This window comes from Pseudonaja textilis, chromosome 1 (genome assembly GCF_049901715.1).
Source record: "Pseudonaja textilis isolate UNSWEBS1 chromosome 1, rPseTex1.2, whole genome shotgun sequence".
NCBI classification, from domain to species: domain Eukaryota; kingdom Metazoa; phylum Chordata; class Lepidosauria; order Squamata; family Elapidae; genus Pseudonaja; species Pseudonaja textilis.
In genome coordinates, this window is record NC_141990.1 from 80,910,454 (window position 1) to 80,929,201 (window position 18,748).

General features: G+C 35.3%; 1 protein-coding gene across 2 annotated transcripts in view; it reads left to right on the forward strand.

Annotated features, from left to right (window-relative positions):
• Positions 1 to 18,748, forward strand: part of SYNE1 (spectrin repeat containing nuclear envelope protein 1) — a 212,762-nt gene that overhangs the window by 81,877 nt on the left and 112,137 nt on the right. For both annotated transcript variants that reach the window (XM_087939369.1, XM_087939379.1), the window contains exons 59-72: positions 461 to 586; positions 1,241 to 1,417; positions 2,869 to 3,134; positions 4,316 to 6,476; positions 7,335 to 7,672; positions 8,726 to 8,870; positions 9,660 to 9,878; positions 11,053 to 11,315; positions 12,018 to 12,183; positions 12,713 to 12,868; positions 14,334 to 14,486; positions 15,229 to 15,411; positions 16,305 to 16,442; positions 18,120 to 18,305. In XM_087939369.1, coding sequence (XP_087795495.1) covers positions 461 to 586; positions 1,241 to 1,417; positions 2,869 to 3,134; positions 4,316 to 6,476; positions 7,335 to 7,672; positions 8,726 to 8,870; positions 9,660 to 9,878; positions 11,053 to 11,315; positions 12,018 to 12,183; positions 12,713 to 12,868; positions 14,334 to 14,486; positions 15,229 to 15,411; positions 16,305 to 16,442; positions 18,120 to 18,305 — 4,677 coding nt within the window. The remainder of the gene's footprint in view (positions 1 to 460; positions 587 to 1,240; positions 1,418 to 2,868; positions 3,135 to 4,315; positions 6,477 to 7,334; positions 7,673 to 8,725; positions 8,871 to 9,659; positions 9,879 to 11,052; positions 11,316 to 12,017; positions 12,184 to 12,712; positions 12,869 to 14,333; positions 14,487 to 15,228; positions 15,412 to 16,304; positions 16,443 to 18,119; positions 18,306 to 18,748) is intronic.

Below are 18,748 nucleotides of genomic sequence, written 5' to 3' on the forward strand. Positions count from 1 at the left end.
ACACACACACACACACACACACACCAGTGGTGGGTTTCCAAATTGTTTCCATTTTTTTCTTGCGCATGCAAGACTCAAAGACCACCCTCTATTTCAATGCTGTTTTTTCTCTCTCACAGTCACACATACACACACACACACAAATACACACACACACACACAGAGAGAGATCTGGGGAAGCCAAAGGTACTTTTAATTAGAAAGTTAAATGTAATCTGAACTATTCATATTTTTAATGTTGTGCACAGTGCAGATGCATAATCAATACAGGATCCCTTGGGTTACTTTATTAATATTTACAGAAAGAAATGTGTAATTTATATCAATATTCTGAACAGATTATTATTTTTCATTATTTTTAAGAAGTAGCAATATTGCTATGTTTTATAACTTTCAAAGCATTTTCTGGGGAATTTGAATATCTATCTTTTGGTTGAAAATCTTTCCTTACTCTTTTTAGGTTAAATATTTTAGAGCCCTGCAAGAGCAGGCAAACACCTATTTGGATCTATTATGCTCCATTGACGATTTATCAGACAGCACAGTAAAAAATGCAGCAACAGATATTCAAATGGCAAAGCAAACGGTACGGGATAAACTATAACAGCTGTTTTGTAATTCTTCTTAGACATGTAATTAGACAGGTTCATATTAGGTGATATTGTTTGAAAAGATGTACTTCAATTAACAAAGGAGATTGTATGGGATAAATTGTAGCAGCTGCTCTCTCATTCTTTTTAGACATGTGATTATCTTACTTTCTCACCAATTAGGTAATTAGCTAATAAAGAAATATGCTTACAGTCATGCTTACAAAAGTTGTTTCTTTAGACTCCAGAATGAAAGATAATAAACAAAGAGGAAAGAATATAACTTGGAACATAATTCAAATATATTAATTTGCTATGTTTAATTCTTTAAGAAAATCTGTTGTTTCCTGACAGTGAGGTACATCTGACTTGTTAAGAATACTACATTAATTTACATTTTATTCAGATTGAATCTTTGTTGAAGTATAACTGTTATAATAATGGCTACAACTGTTTTAATGTGCATAGTATTCATGTAACATGAGCATTAGAGACTTATGCACACTCTGTTTATCTTCCACTCTTGTAGGTTGTCCACCCTCCCTTCTAATGTAAATCTCCTGACCTACATAAATGGATAGTGTACATCTAAGGCAGCTCCGAATTAATTACATTAAAATATTGTCATTATTCCTCCCTGTATTTTCCAGATTGAAGATAGGATAATGAACTCCCAGTATCTTGCTCAGGGCTGGGAAGAAATAAAGCAAATGAAAGAGGAACTTTGGATTTATTTCCAGGACGCAGAACAGCAATTGCAGAATATGAAGAGACGGGGGGCAGAGCTGGAATTAAACATTGCTCATAATATGGTTTTACAGGTGAAGGTAAGGAGCATCTCTTATTTTATTAACAAGAAATACATAATTATACATAACTTCTGAAATTGTCTGCCATCCTTGTGACAATAGAAAATTAACCAGCAGTAACATTTTTAAAGCTCAGAAACCTGAAAAAGACCACCGCTTTAATGAACTGCAGCAAAATTGCTGCACTTCAGAAACCCAGACACTTTTCTTACAATTCATTTGAAACATGCACCTTGCTGTTGTATATTATTTATTTTGAACAAATGAAGACACTCAGAACAAATTGGAACAGGAATGGCATTTTATCATTCAGGTTATATTGTTTTAGAAGTTACAGAATTGGAACAGATTTTTTAATTCTGTAACTGAATTTGTTTCCATAACATCCACTATAATCCGTAAATAAGAGGTTCTCAGGTTAAAATAAAAGAAGATGCAAGAAAATGAAATTTCAGGAAATAAATTATAAAATCAAGTACATAAAACTGCAAGTACATGATGTTGCAGTTGCAGTTATCCAAAGAATTCTGAAAATGGAATATATACAACAGTATAGTCCAGCATTAGGATATTGGATTCGTAGGACGAAGAATCAAATGATCACATGGAACTTATTCAAAGAAGAAAAACTTTTTACAGCAAGCAGAGGGTTCTGTAGTATCCTTTATTAACCTTTATCAAGCTTTCCAGCTATGTGGAAAGCCAGCAAGGTGGGGAGAGGGCACTGTTCTGTACAAGTGGCAGGCGCACATGTGTGTGAGCAACTCCATTTGCACAAGTGGTGGGCACGCTTGCCCACCCCTTGCACGGTCCAGTTCCCAACAAGTTGCACCCTGATACTGGGCCATAGCCTGGAAGTTGGGGATCCCTGCTGTAAAGGCCTTGATCCAACCCTTCCTTCCTCTCCACAAATGCATCTGGCAAGTTTGCAGTCCAAGGAATATGACAGCCATTGGACAGTACCAACCAGTAACAAGGAGCCCACTGATAGACTGTTGCCATCACCCAAGTTGCTTCAATCCTCAGCCCCATCCCTTGCCCTTGAGCAGAGCTGAAGCTCGGGCATGTTCATCTACTCTTGGTTCACAGGCCATACAAAAGCAGGTGGTGGGACAGATTTGGTCTACAAGCTGTAGTTTGATAGCTTCTGGACTATGTCAGATGCTGGTATTTGTCTTACCAGTTGCAGTTGTCTTAAATGGTATTGAGTTTCCTGCTTAAGCAGAGTTTGGACTAGAAGACTTTCAAGATCCCTTCCAACTCTATTATTCTGTTATTTAAAAAGTGTTACCAATGTGTTCCCAAGGGAGTCAGTAAAACAAAAAAAATGTTACAATCTCATGAAAGAGAAATGCATTTGTCTTAATATATTACTTTGTTGTAGCATCTGAAACTCAATTCAGCAGCCCCTTTTAGATGTTAACCGAATTTTTTCTTGCTATTTTCTTCTTGTATCTCCTAATATTAAGGATTTCAGCCAGCAGCTGCAATCTAAACAGACAGTTTTGACCGCAGTGACTGAAAAAGTGAGCAAATTGACAGAAGGGCAGGAGTCACCAGAGCACAAGGAAGAAGGACGCTTGAGCAGCTATTGGCTTGATCTTTGCCTTCAAACCAGCAACGTGCTTTTACATAGAAAAGAAGATTTTCAGAGAACAACAGAATATCATGATTGTTTAAATGTGGTAGAAGTATATTTAGAAAACTTTACGCAGGAATGGGATCATTTGGCAAGGTAAGGATGGTCTCCTTGCCTTATTTTTGACAGATTCGATCAAGATGAACTACAGATGTGCTTCGTTATTTGGTCAGCATTAAGAATTACTAGGAATTCAGATTTTTCCATTTAACTTAGTACTCCCTCTTCTATCTCAGCATGTTTTATTACACCATTTAGATCTTTTTCACTGGGAATATTATTAGATAGCACCATTTTTACACATATACATGAAAAAAGCACTGAAAGATACTAGTGAGGTAAAAGGTAGAGTAAGACCAACCAAAGCAATCCATGGGTTTTCCCCTAGGACAGTTAATGGTCTAAACAACAATCCTTAAGCCAAAAGAAAATCATGTCAGCATAAAATTTGATGCCAAAATTGCCAATTTCTATTCTGCAGGAGCTGAGCCTTTACCTACCATGTCTCTAATCCTATGGTCCACGTAATCCATGAGAATAAAGATCTGCTGGCATTTAAGAAGCAGGCTATAATCCTTACTCCTCTTCCAGATTGGGGATCAGCTATCATGGGTAGAAGAGGAATAAGAGAAATCAGAGAGTTATCTCTAGACCTGCAGCCCCACAAAACTGATTCTTGTGGCTTTCTTTCTCACATTTCATCATGTAGGCTATCAGCACTCTGAACAGTTTTTATTTAGTTTGATCCACCCTTCTAGCAGGAAAATATTGTGGCGGTATATCTGGATTGCTATACTGACCAAAACTAGAGTGACCCAATATGCCTTGGCTGATTAAGGTTGGGATGAAGGCAACAGCACGAGGATGCAGGGAATAACTTTTTTGCATTTTCTATACACAGATCTATATTTCAAAATAAACTTTGCAGTGTTTTGTTGTAGAGTTTCAGATGAATAGAGACAAGAAGACAAAAAAAGATGTTTCTCCTTCCAACAATAATTGAGCTGCTGAGTGTAGAGGCTCATTGGAATGAATTTCATTAATAAATTCATTTGTTTCTTCCTTTTCTAACTCTAAGGTGAACACTTGATGCTGTAATGGTGAAATTATATGTGAGTTTAATATTATGAACTCTGCAGGTACATATTGTTAGTCAAAATATACACACACGTAGTACTTTGCAATAAGAATCAGTTATACATATGATGAAAAAGTTTTCTCTAAAACTTGCTCTGTAATATAAATGTTTACTATGCATTTTTGTATTTGCTTAACAGATCAGATGCTGAGAGTACAGCTACACATCTTGAGGCTTTGAAAAAGTTGTCAGTGGCACTGCAAGATAAACGGCTTGCTCTTGAAAACTTAAAGGAACAGAGGCAAAAAGTGACTGAACATCTAAATTTGGATGATAGAGAACTAGTCAAAGAACAGTCAGGGCACCTTGAGCAGTGCTGGATCCAGCTCGAGGACCAAGTCAAGAGGAAAATACAACTGTCTGTCACCACTTTACAAGAGTTGAGTGTTGTGCAAACCAAACTTCAAGAAATAATGGAGTGGGCAGAAGAGCAGCAGCCTAGCATCTCTGAAGCTCTTAAACACAGCCCACCTCCTGAGCAGGCTCAAAATTTTCTCATGGATCACCTCACCCTTTGTAGTGAAGTAGAAGCCAAGCAGCTTGTTTTGAAAACATTAATAAAGGATGCTGATAGAGTGAACACTAATTTAGGTCTTAATGAAAGACAAATGCTCCAAAAAATTCTATCAGATGCCCAAAATCATGTGGATTTCCTTAGTGATCTGGTTTGGCAGAGAAGAAAGCATTTAAACAAGACATTATCTGACAGGACTCAGTTCTTCCTAGCAGCCCTTCAGGCCATGAATCAAATTAAACAGTATGAGAAAAAGGTAATATTCCATGAACATATCTGTCTGCTACCAGAAGATGTGAGCAAACAGATCAGATCTTGTAAGACTATACAAGCCAGCCTTAAGGTCTACCAGAGTGAAATCTCTGGACTGTGGTCTCAAGGGAGGAACCTTATGAAGGAAACAACAGAACAAGAAAAAAGTGAAGTGTTGGATAAACTACACATGCTGCAAAACATGTATGATATTATTTTACAAAAATGTGGCCAGCGATTAATGGATCTGGAAAAACATATAGTTTCTAGGAAATACTTTAAAGAAGATTTGGATAAAGCATGCCATTGGTTAAAGCAATGTGATATTGTTTCATTCCCAGAAATCAATTTAATGAATAGTAACACAGAACTTTATTCTCAATTAGCTAAGTATCAACAGATTCTTGAACAGTTTCCTGAATATGAAAATCTTTTGTTGATAGTTCAAAAAGATGGCCAGGAAATTTTACCATCACTTAATGAAATGGATAGATCCTATCTGGAGGAAAAACTCAGTGCTTTGCCTCAACAGTTTAATATGATCATTGCTTTGGCTAAAGATAAATTCTGTAAAGTCCAAGAAGCAATTACAGCCCGTAAGGAATATGCCTCATTAATTGAACTGACAACAAGGGCACTGACTGAAGTGGAAGATCAGCTTGTAAATTTGCGTAAAACCCCCTCTACTCTTACAGCTAAAGAAGCTGTGTCACTTATGGAAGATTACAAAAATGTCCTAAGCGAAGTCATAAGCCTTGGCAGTGCAGTAGATGAATTAAACCAGAAGAAGGAAGCTTTCCGAAGCACTGGGCAGCCATGGCTACCAGAAGAGATGTTAACGCTTGCTACGCTGTATCACAAATTAAAAAGGCAGATAGAACAAAAACTTAGCCAATTAGAAGACATGATGGTGGCTTATCAGGAACATGAAGAAATGTGTAAGCAGCTTGAGGTGAAACTAAATTCCATAAAAGAAAAAGAAGCAGAAATGAATGAAGAAACCCTTCCAGCTGAGGAAAAATTAAAAATGTACCATTTCCTAGCTGGTAGTCTTCAGGATTCTGGAATCCTTTTGAAACACATTGCTGAACATCTTGAAGGGCTTTCTTCCCAGCTTGACCCATCTGTTCACGAAGGAGCTGATCAACAAGTGCGAGCTTGGCAGGAAATGCTGAAGGTATTGCACACTGCCATTGGGGATAAAGTGGTGGAGTGTGAAAACAGGCTGGTAGAGAGCATAGATTTTCAAACTGAAATCTGTCGCTCTCTGGAGTGGCTGGGACACATCAAGGCAGACCTGAATGAGCCATTAAACATGGATGCAAAACTGAATAGCATTCAAGAAGAGATTCGCACAGTTCAGATTCAACAGGAAGAAGTACAATCCAGCCTAAGGATAATGAGAGCACTAAGCAATAAAGAAAAGGAGAAATACACGAAAGCCAAAGAACTGGTTCCTGTGGACTTGGAAAACAGCCTTACTGAGCTCTCTGAACTCAACAGTGAAGTGCAGGAAGCAGTACAAAAGAGGCAGGTCAGTATGTCCTGCATTCCTATTGTTAATTATTTACCACAGTATAATGGATGTGGAATACAAATATGTTCAGGCTGGATTTCAATGATATATAGGTGCCAAAACTTCATTATAATCTAAAGCAAAAAAAAAAACATAAAGATTAAAAATGCATCAAATTGTTGCTCTAATTCTGCATCTTAAACCTAGAAAACAGAATAGCAGAGTTGGAAGGGTTCTTGGAGGTCTTCTATCTAGACCAACCTCCTACTCAAGCAGGAAATCCTATTGTTACACATAGACCTTTTTTCTTTCACCAGAGGAGATAATGACATCTCTACTGTGTGAAATATGACAACTTCATAGATTGTACTTCTAAAAATTCTTGCCACAAGATTTTGTGTTATCAGATTCCTGAGATAACACTTTAATATCTTTTTGTTATCTCTGTTTTCACTGTGGAATAAAGGTCAACACCAGGCCAATAATTTTATAAACTTGTTTCATATGTAATATGCTCTAGGATCACACCCTTGATTTAGGACATCAAAAAAGTTTTTAATTACTTAGAGGAGAAAAAGAAATCTGTTTGAATGGCAGTTTCTACTTTGTGGTCTTGGACATGGACTTTTCCAGGCTCTTAAACATCTTTTGGAATATTAATGAATTTGTTTAACAAATCAGACAGATAGCTACATGTACAATTTGATAACGATTCCCTTTATGAAGTCCAGCATAATATCCTGATGTATAGTATTCTGGAATAATTTGCTGATTGTAGAATTCCAGTTCATATACCCTTCTGCATTACTCTGAATTCGGAATATTGTTATTACTCATACATGATGTTTGTGTTGTATTATTTTGTTTTGTTTTCAGGAAAATTTGATTAAATTATACAATATTTGCCAAAGATACTACCAAATTTCCCAGACTGCTAACAACTGGCTTGAAGATGCTCAGGTATTGCTCCAATTTGCAGAAAATGGCCTTGATATAGAAAATTCAGAAGAAAACCTAAGAAACCATACAGAATTTTTTAACACTGAAAAACAGTTCCAACTCCATTTGAAAGAAGTAAAGATGCTTGTGTCTGACATGGAGCCATTCATTCAAACCCTCAGAAAAGAAGATCTGGAGCAGGCAGTGAAGGCTTTAGAAGATAAGAGCATAGAAATAGAACAAGAAGAACAATGTCAGAAAGAATTATTACAAAGGTACCTTTTTATTCATTCTGTTTCAGCCCTGTGGTTTTTGGTGCACACAGAAGTAACATGTATAAACCTATTTTGATGGAACCTTCATAGACATGGACTTTCACAGATATACAGTATGCAAGCACATGCTTCCTTACACACACACACACACACACACACACACACACACACACACACAGGCAGCACATATATGCATAGTACACTGTAATTAGTCTCTAGGGAGAAAGTATGGATGCACAGATGCTAAACACACTTTTTTGTTAAAAGGAAGAAAATACTGAAATCTCCTATGGCCACTACTGATAAAGGGATTAGTGAGAATTTTACAAAACCATGTGATACATTCTTCTCCAACCTTGGTTCATTGTATAAAATGCTATGTTAAACAAATGATCCAGTAAATAATTGCAATGGGTTGCCTTAAAAATGATACAGTAGAATAAAATGATGTATTTCAATTTGGAAAAGGGAGAATGACCCCATGAGCTTCTTTATAAATAATTTCTGGAAGATCTCTTACTAGTTGTGTCTTCTTGCAGATTAACCTAGTTTTTGCTCTTGGTTACAAGTCCAATATTTTAAAACATAGTTGTTCATAGATAGGTATCTGTCTTTATTTTCAATTCTTCCATTCACATCTGAATGCTCAGCCACTGTAATAATAACTGCTTTCTGTTCAAAACGCATTTTACTGGAAATACTGGCAGCGTTTTCTATTTTGGGACACCATTACAACTTTATCTGAATTACAAACCATTCTCTCTCTCTTTCAAAGGTAGATTTAGGGTTCATATCTTCCTGCTGGCTAATATAATTTATTAGAATCTTATTATCTCAGTTAGAGACTAAGCATGGCAAAATATCACATTGTTAATTTTTTTCCATCAAATTAAACCATTTAAAGATTCTGCCTAAATGTTGGCCTTTTAGTTTAATGACAAGAATATTTGTTAGCAATAACAAGATATTTTATTTTTGTTTATTTATCTGCAATACATTCTAAGATTATATTTTGTATAACTTATGACTTTTTATTATATTTAATTTTTCAAGATGTGCTTCTCAGTGGCAAGAATACCAAATAGCAAGACAACACATCATTGACTTGATGAATGAGTCTGAAAAGAAATTATCTGAATTTTCTGTAGCTAAAACTTCTTCCCAACTGGAAGCAGAAGAAAAATTAGTATCACATAAGGTAAACGTTTTAAAAGTCATTTTTTCTAGTTAAATCACAAACATTTGGGTTTAGGGGTTTGTGGTATAAAAAAAGGCTGTTCTCTAAGGGGTGATTCTTAGCTAAAGATAAGATAACCAAAAAGCTCAGAACTGATTAAATTTATGGTATGGTTTTACCATTGCATAAATTGCATTTTTCAATATCAGAGTTTTATTTTTAGGCAAGTGAAAATATTTCAGTACTGATTTTATTTTAAAATCAAATATGCTCTTTCACAATTGCAAAAAAAATTGTTTCATACTTGCTTGTAGTATTTTGAAACCTATTCAGTAAAATTACTATTAAAGTACTATTTAAACCAAATAGTTTATAAGATGAGTATTGAATAATACGTATTACATTGGAATGTGAATACACAGAAATGCATTTGTACATCTATATTGATCCACCTATATCAGGGGTCTTCAAACTTGACAACTTTAAGACTTGTGGACTTCAACTCCCAGAATTTTTCTCCTGTCATGTTAACTCAGGAATTCTGGGAGTTGAAGTCCACAAGTCTTAAACTTGCCAAGTTTGAAGACCCTTGACCTAGATCGACTCATCTGTTAACACATATAAAAACAGTGGATGCTTCTGTATACAGTAAAATTTACATCTTGCTAGTATAAACTTTACACGTAAATATTATGTCTAATGGAAAGTATTGCAGCAAAGGTTATTTGTTTTGATTCTGCTATAATGCATTTGCTTGAAATTCTAAAGCTGTCTTGGAAACGGGAAAAATAATTTCCTTTGCTTTTTCAGTCTCTAGTCTCTACGGTGAACTCTTTTCATGAGACAATCACTTCACTGGAGGAAAAGGCATCCATCCTGGAGAAAACAGGCAATATAGTCAGTAAGGCAACCATAAGTCGGTCTATGACAACTGTTTGGCAGCGATGGACCAGACTCAGAAGTATTGTCCAAGAGCAAGAAAGAATTTTGGAAGAATCAGTGCAGAAATGGAATGCATTTAATGATAAGGTATAAGGATAAAGTGTATTCAATGTCTGCAAATATTCTTAGTAGCCTTTAAATGCATCATATCTATACATTGCATTTATAAGGTTAATATTCAAACTGTTTATCCAGTATTGCCATTTTGCTAACTGTGATCAATGCATTGATCAACAGCATTTTTCTGATATTTTATTTTGCTTCTGGGTTCTTGATACCTCTATGAAACAGAAAGGGGTATAGTATAGAGGTATGCAGAAGAAAGGTACTCTTAGTTTTAACAGACATACTTTCTGCTATTGCAACACATCCATTGTTTTGAATCTAAATTACATTGAACAAATAGGAAACAAACAAATGTTTTAATGCATCAAATAAGTGGCAAATTCCATTTAACAAGTAGGACTCTCTGAGCTAAAGGAACTTAATTTCAGAACATTCATATGATTAGTTGCATCTTTTGCATCCTATGATCAGGTCAGGCATGCCATACCACACAGTTCTTCTAATTTAATTTGAAGACCTCTTGAAATAATATCCAGATCCTGAGGAATCTCTGTATAAAAATCACAACTCCTCCCCCCCTCCCCAAAGCTTCACAATACAATTTGCTTCTAATCTGTACAATCCACCTTTTATAATGTTTATAACAATAGCAAAATGGCAGGTTGGCAGTTGAATCACAGCAGGTAAAAATTTCTACCACTCTGAATGCTAGCATTGTATGGCACAATCCCTTATGGAACTCCAAACCACCTCTCCCAGAACCCGAAGGTTCTGTGGAATCACAGTTGAGAAAGAGCTGTCTAGACTGGAGTTCCCCAACCTTTCCAGCTTTGCAGACTGGGCCAGGGTGGTGGGCGGAGAAGGATCGTTCAGTTTGAGCAGTATGTAAGCAGCTCCATTTTTGTAAGTGATGGGGAAAGTGTGTCTGCCGCTCATGCAAATGGAGTGTATGTGCATATGCTTGCCGGCTGCTCACACAAGTAGGACGGGTGTGCATGCCCATGTGTATTGTAACAGCATATTCACTGAGGCCAAGATGGCTCATGACAGACCCAGTGTAGTTGGTGCATAATGTGTAGATATTGAATTTGAGAAAATTATAGATTATAATTTTACACGTGTGTCTGTCTAGTTATGATATCTTTTAAAAAAATAATAAATTGGGGGTTTTTTTGTTTAAAATTGTTATCTTTAGATGCAAAAAGCAACGGAGACACTTGATCAGCTGCACGAACGCTTACCAGAGGGCTCAGTAGAAAAAGCTTCAAAGAATGAACTTCTGGATCTTCTAGATTATCACAGTAATTTCATTCTAGAACTCGAACAGCAGCTATCATCCTTGGGTCTTCTCAAGCAGCATTCTTTTAGTTTGCTCCAAGATATAGAAATAACACCTAGTTCCCAGGAACAAATGCCCATCATGCAAGAAATCAAAGCAATGCAAGACAGATGCCATAAGTAAGAAAACATTTTATATTTCTGTGTTCTCCTTATAGCAGAACAGGCAGAATAGTGGAATCTGCAGCATTGATGTCATGTTCCATTCTACAACTTCTAGTGCACACCCCCAAATCTGCTTTAGAATTTTAACAAATTCTTCAAAGTAGATTTGGAAAGCAGTGCTGCAGGAGGAGAAAAAAAATATTCTGATTATATAAATGTTGGGTTGCATAACATTGGGTTTACTTCAGTGTGCAAATATAGTTATCAGACCATAGCTGTATTTTTCCACTATTGCTGAATGTGAGAGTTATTCAAAAGCCCTATACAAGTGAGCTTGTTTCTTTGCTTGGCAGTCTGCAGCTTGTAATAAAGTGCCAAGAAGATATTGCAAAAGAAGAAAACTACCAATTTTGATTTACTGTCCTCCATATTTACCTCAGGCCTATTTGCCAAATATTGTAGAATCTAGAAGAATTTTGATAGAAAAAAGTAATGGTTAAACTTGGCATTATAATCCTGCCTATTAAATAACAATGACAATAATCATAGTTGTTGTATTACAACCCTAAAATAAAATTTCATCCCTGTTACATATTTTGTTTTAGTTTTGTTTTAGTTTTAGTTTAATTTAGTTTTGTAAATTACATTGATTACAGTAATATTTTCAGACATTATATAAGATGAAATATATGAACTAACATCTAAACATTTTTAAAGCATGCAACAGAAGGTGAAAAAAAGTGAGAAAGTGGTTAAACAAGAATTAAAGGAACGTGAAGAAGTAGAAAAAGAGATTAATAAAGTAAAAACTTGGATACAGGAAGGAAGAGAATATTTATTAAATCCTACAATAGAAAGTGATACTCAGCTTGAAAAACTTCAGGTATGCCAAACATATACCAATTATTGAATACAAGTTCATGCTGTGAATATGTGAAAGTAATGTGTGTATATCTATAGAATGCTACAATAGTACAAGCTACAAAACATACGCTCAATTCAGCAGCACATATATTAAAACTTGTAATTATATCTTAGAACATACCTCAAAATTAATAATTCACCTAAAGAACTATTTTAATAATGTAGAGAACTAATGATGTATGTCACAACATTCTGGCACAACAATTTCTATTTATTTTATTGTGGTTTTTTTTTCTATAACAATCACAGGATGCTATAGTATCCTATTGTGAGTAACTCAATGAGAAGCTATTACTATGCATAAAAATCAGTGCAGAATCCATATAGCTGTCCATGAAAGGCTTAAACATAAAGATGATATAGTGGTCTGAGCACAGTGACAGCCAATTAAAAATACTTTGTAATTGTATCAAAATTTATTTCTATGCCAGATTTAATGTGGAACAAGCCACATTGTATATTTCTTTTTTATCCTCCATATACCTTAGATGCTCCTAAATGATGCCACTATGCACCGTCAAGCAGTTGAGAAAATGGCTGAACAGCAGCAGAATAAATACTTGGGACTTTATACCATTTTACCTTCTGAGCTGTCTCTTCAGTTAGCAGAAGCAGGCTTGGCACTAGTAAATATACATGAGCAGGTAAAAATCATTTAACATGACAATTTTACAGCAGGTTTCAGTGCTAAAATTTCACAAGGGTCACTGAACTAAGCTGTAGTGGTAAATTAATGAATGCAAAAGTAACAAAATCATCTACACCACATAACTATCATCTACTCCCCACTATTCCATGGCAACTATAAATTTGGTGATGATCCATGTTAATTTTCAATAAAACTCTACTTCTATAGTATGCATACTTTTTGTATATAAAGTTAACCTGTGGTATGGTTAGACACACCACCATCACTATGTATACATACTATATATACACCCAGCACAGAGTGCACAGACATAGCTCTTGCATGCTCCATTTTCAGATGTGAGCCTCCTGCAACCCTCTGCCAGCAAAAACGGAGCTCATAAGGGCTGCCTTTGCTGGTAAAGGCACCGCAGGCTGGCCTTTTGCTGTTTCCAGGGCAGACCCATGGGCCAGATCTAAGCACCCCGCAGGCCGGATCCGGCCCCCAGGCCTTGAGTTTGACACCCCTGCTCTACATTATAATTCTCTTCCACCTATAATTTATTCTGTCTAGTCATCAAAATCATAAATCACAAGTTCATTTTCTTCATTTTTACACAAAAAAACCCATAAGGTTTTCAGGCACCAAAAAATGTAGTTATTGTCCTTTCTGTTATCAAAGAAGTCAGCCTGTCAATTTTATCAACCATTCTTCCATGAAGGGTAATGTTGAATTTTTCCATTTTTGTGCATGCTTATTTGTTTATTTATTTGTTTAACTTATATTCTACCCATCTCACCTGGAGGTGACTCTAGGTGGCTTACTATCATTAAAAACCAATTAAAACATTAAAACAACACATAATAACATTACATTACTTGAAAATTAACAAGATTAAGAAAAGGAGCAAGATGCACCAGGGGAGGAGATGGGATTCGTGAACCCATTTCCAGAATGATGTATCTTCATTGGGGATCCAGGTCAGTTGACAGAGCAAGATCTTCAGGCCTTTTGGACGGCCAAAAGATTGGGTCTGTATCTTACCTCGGGGAAACAATGTTTCACAGCAGAAAAGGCTCTTCTCCTAAAACCCACCAGCCAGAATTCCTTGATAGATGAGGTCCACATGCATAGTAATTCATAGTACTGTATATGTAATTGCATATATTAATTTTGTTGCAGTGTTCCTATCTTACAATAAACTTCCATGGCTTTTTTCCTGTACTAAAAGGAAAAGTTCTGTCCTCAACTGAATATTATTAAGTTATTATTTCTGATAGAATAGGAAAAACACACCAATAATCTCTAAATTGTAATGTATTGTTTTCATTATTGTATTATAAATGTTTGTGGCTCTATCATATGTTCCAGTAATGTAATTTTTCTGATTTAAGAAACATCATAACATTGTCTTTGATAATATGCACTGTAAAATTGTTTTCCTTCCTTTTTTTAAATTTGATTTTTTTTTCAATTGGCAGATTGAAGCCAAAGTAAAAGAAGCTCAGCAGCACAAAACATTAAATCAAGAATTTAACCACAAAATTCAAGATGTAGCCAAAGAGCTTGATTTAATTCAACTGAAATTGAAAGAGAAGACAAATAATATAACACAAGCTAAAAGAGATCAAAAGGTAAAATATGTTGTTTAAAATTTAATTTTCCTTTCTTAAGAATGTGATGGAATCAAAACTATCTTTCATAAGATTAGAAAAAGGCCTTTTTCTATGAATTCTGACTGAAATGTTGAGAGTGTAATTTTATCCATTAAAAATAGAGAGGCAGCAGTCGTCAGAACTACAATATCAGGAAGTTACAACTTTATGAGGTACTCTAGTATAAAATAGATTTAATCATGATGGATTAACATGTCATTACTTGTAGGAACAGCTGAATGTGTGTAGTAGTACAGGTACTCCTTGGTTAACAGTGGTAATTGAGATTGGGAACTTCATTGCTAAGTGAAACAGACAAAGCATGACATCACATGGATGCATTGATTCATAATGGCAGTCCCAGCAGCCTTCATTAGATGAATCCAACACAGTCATTTGGCACAGTGCCACATGATTGACATTTGTGACTTCTTGCTAGCTTCCCCACTGACTTTGCTTGTCAGTCATTTGCAAATGACAATCATATGGGATGCGTGATATAATTGCAAACTAGTTGCCAAACACCCTTGCTTTCTTGAGCCATAAATGGACTATAGGTGGCAATAAAACATGTTTTCCTTTCCCCATGTGTGATTAAAAAAAAAGGCCGAGCTGCTTGACAAAATAAAGATTATGAAAAAAGATAAAGGCAACATAAATTCTGAATACAAATAACTTTTCACCAGATTTCTTATAACTAAAATATTCTCCTTTACTACAGAACCTGGATGAAGAATTAGACAGCTGTAACATAAAGCTTTTGGAACTTGAGGCAGCTGTCCAAAGCTTTGCAGAGCAGAATCCTCAGCTAGGTAAACAACTGACTGGCAAAATTAATAAACTGACAGAATTCCATCAACAAATAATTAGGGAAGCGGAATACAGAGCATCCAAGCTAAATCAGGTATGGCATGATATTGAACTGATATGTTCTGAAGTTTTATCATTCAGAGTATGTTCTGTTAGGTAGAACAAAGTCTTTATGTAGGACTCAGATTCTGTAAATGATCCTCCATTCTGTTTTTACAAAATTCAGTTTCCTAATTGTGTTATTTTCTTTCTTCTTTTTTAAAAAAACAGTCCTTAATTAATGCAAATACGTGACAAATACATCAGAGTTACCAGAAATTATTACAATTATTATTATTATACATAGCAATATGAAAACACAGTTGCCAGTTCTTTACCTGGTATTGGCCTTCATATGCCTCAACTTCTTCCCAAGAACCTAGGATATCATTATGTATCTGCATAGTACATGTGTGCATCCAAGCAGTGTGGCTTTTTGTAATTGTTGAATGAATATGCACAGATTTTCTAAGTGTCACCCTGGATTTTTTGGTATGGCACTCAGCATCACTGGAACCATCATACCTGGTTTATGCCACAATCTTTCAACTTTGATTTTCAGATCTTGATACTTTATGATCTTCTCCAATTCTTTGATATCTATTCTACTATTTTACTATGCCCTGATATTGCCATACCTATAATCCACACTTTCTTCTTTTCAACCATAGTTAAATCTAGCGTTCACACAAATATCTGTTCACCTACCAATGTCAATGTTTTTATATACCAGATTTGAATACTTGAAGCATAATTGTATAAAACACATGCATAATATGCACATATTCAATGCATTAATTTTAATGTAAATTGTTTAGTAGAATAATACTTCACTTGAGAAATGTAAATATTAAAGAACTTAAATAATTGAGTAACTGATTATACTAAGGCAGATTTAAGTCCTGTGTACATTTGTTCTTCAAATCTGCTGAATTTTGTTTTTTGCAGGCTGCTTCCCATTTAGATGAATATAATGAAATGCTAGAATCCATAATAAAATGGATTGAAAAAGCTAAGATTTTATTACATGGTAACATAATGTGGAATTCTGCTACTATACTTCGCAATCAATTTATGTCTCACCAGGTAATAATAGTCCACAGACCTTTTCTTTTTTTTACTAATAGCGATAAATACAAGAATTGCTGCATCAAAAAAGCTATAAGCAGAAGTTTCCAATCCCAAACTAAAGTATTTTTTACTGCATCTCTTAAAACAAGTGAGATTTGTTTTGTTTAGTACCAACCATCTGTGAAGTTTCTGTCCTAACTTACAGATATGTAAAATGATTTGGCTTTCTTGAATTACAAACGATTAAGATTTTTTTTAAAGTCTTGGGAATGTATTTGTTATTCATCAAATTTGCATGGCAACCCATCTCATGAAAAAGTGACTTGCATTTTGCAGAAAGCAAAACCCCTCTGTAAAATATGTATAACACAAACACATACAGTATATGCACACATTGACACACTCACACATACACACACACTTAGAAGTTTCCTGGGTCCTCAGGCTGATGCTATAACCAGGTTTTGAAGGACTTCCAGAAAATCAATAGGAATGGGGTCAGCCTTAGTTTGAAGGAAGGAGATGTTTCATAAGGGAGGCACTTCGGTAGAAAAGGCCCTAACAGACGAAAGCCCCCCACCTCCCAGCATATCCTTTCTGCAATGTCTTATAAGAAGAGCAGATATAATTGAGGAGGGACAGTTCCTTACATATCCTAGCCATATGTCACAAAGGACTTTAAAAGTCAAAACCAACATCTTGAATTGGACACGGAAGCAAACTGGCAATGCACTTGCAGAGCAGAGGTACAGTATAATGTGTGGTACTCTTGAGCCATATATAACTGCCCATGCCACTGCATTTTGCATCAGCTGAAGTTTCCAGTTACTCTTCAAGGGCAACTATGTAGAGCATTACAGTATACGGCATGACTAGGGTACAAGTGATCATAAGAAGAACCTTCCAATCTGTGAACAGGTATAACTGGCACACAATACAAAGCTATACAAAGGCCCCTTTAGCTACAATTGCCACCTGCTGTTTGAGCAGGAGTTGTGAGTTCAGGAGAACCCCAGCATTGCACAGCAAGTCTGAGGCAGTGCAATCCCATATGGAAAATTTTTCCAAAATCTGTCCAGTATATTTCAATAAAACAAACAAGGATAGACATATCCCAAAGCATATGTTCAAGCCATTCTTAATATTTTCCCCCTGAACACTGGATAATTGGGCTTCTAGGCAATGATTGGCCTAGTAAGGGAAGTAAGATACCTTGATCACAGACTGCAAGTGATCTTATCGACAGTAGTTTAATAGGAATATTCAGTATTTTCAAGATTAATGAAAAGCTACTAAGAAGCTTTGTCTGAGATCAGGCTTTTCATGCAGTGGAAATTCCAAGTTGCTAATTTACTTAGATGAATCTGCCTAGAGTTCAGGTCTATAAGTTTTCTCTTAGCATCTTTTCAGGTAATGGAGTGATTCTAGATAAGTTTTTCAAGACATAATAACAGGAAACATTAAACAAGGAAATTGCAATATCATTTCTCTAATAAAAGCTTCTGTATTAGCAGAAATTAAAAATGTATTTCCAGAATACAATTGATATTTCATCAAAGTTATAGCTGCTATTTTTTAATTTTGTCCTATGATAACTGATTTAAAGAAGGAATAATTAAATTAATTTTGAGACTAAAATTTAGTTCAGTTCCAGCTGGAAAAGTTAAACATCATCTATTTTATACAATTTAGACCATGTTTGAAGAGGCTGGTGAGCTTCCTAGGGATCTTGAAACTATGCATGAAAAAACAGAATACTTGGCAAGTGTGTATTTCACTGAAGAGATGTCTCAGCAAGTGTCAGATCTTCACAGACAGATTGAGGATTTACAGCAGGCTATCAAACAGCGGCTACAAAATATTCAGGATGCAGCCAAAGTATGTGGAAAACACTTTATATGTAAATCATCTGTGGGAACTGTGTTAGGAAAACACAGTGCTAATATAATTTATTTAGATGTATCTATTCATTTTTATTTTTTGAAATGTATCCTACTATTGTACTTAATATGTGTTAATTAATTATTTTTTATTTACTTATTACAGTTTGGAATACTCATCTCTCTCCATGAGGGATTCCGGGCGGTGTACAATAAAATGTTAAAACATAAAATTTAAAATTTAAAAAGGGGCAAAAGTTGATTAGAAACATTCTTAAAAATTAATTGAAAGATGAAGGAACATTCAGGGTGCTCTCCATTCCCATGGCTATGCATGCCTTTGGGCTCCCCAAGCAAGACACAAAGTGTGTAGATATTTATCACTCATAAAACATTAAGATGCTGAAAACATGTTTTTTGGTTTTGCTTGAAACTCATATT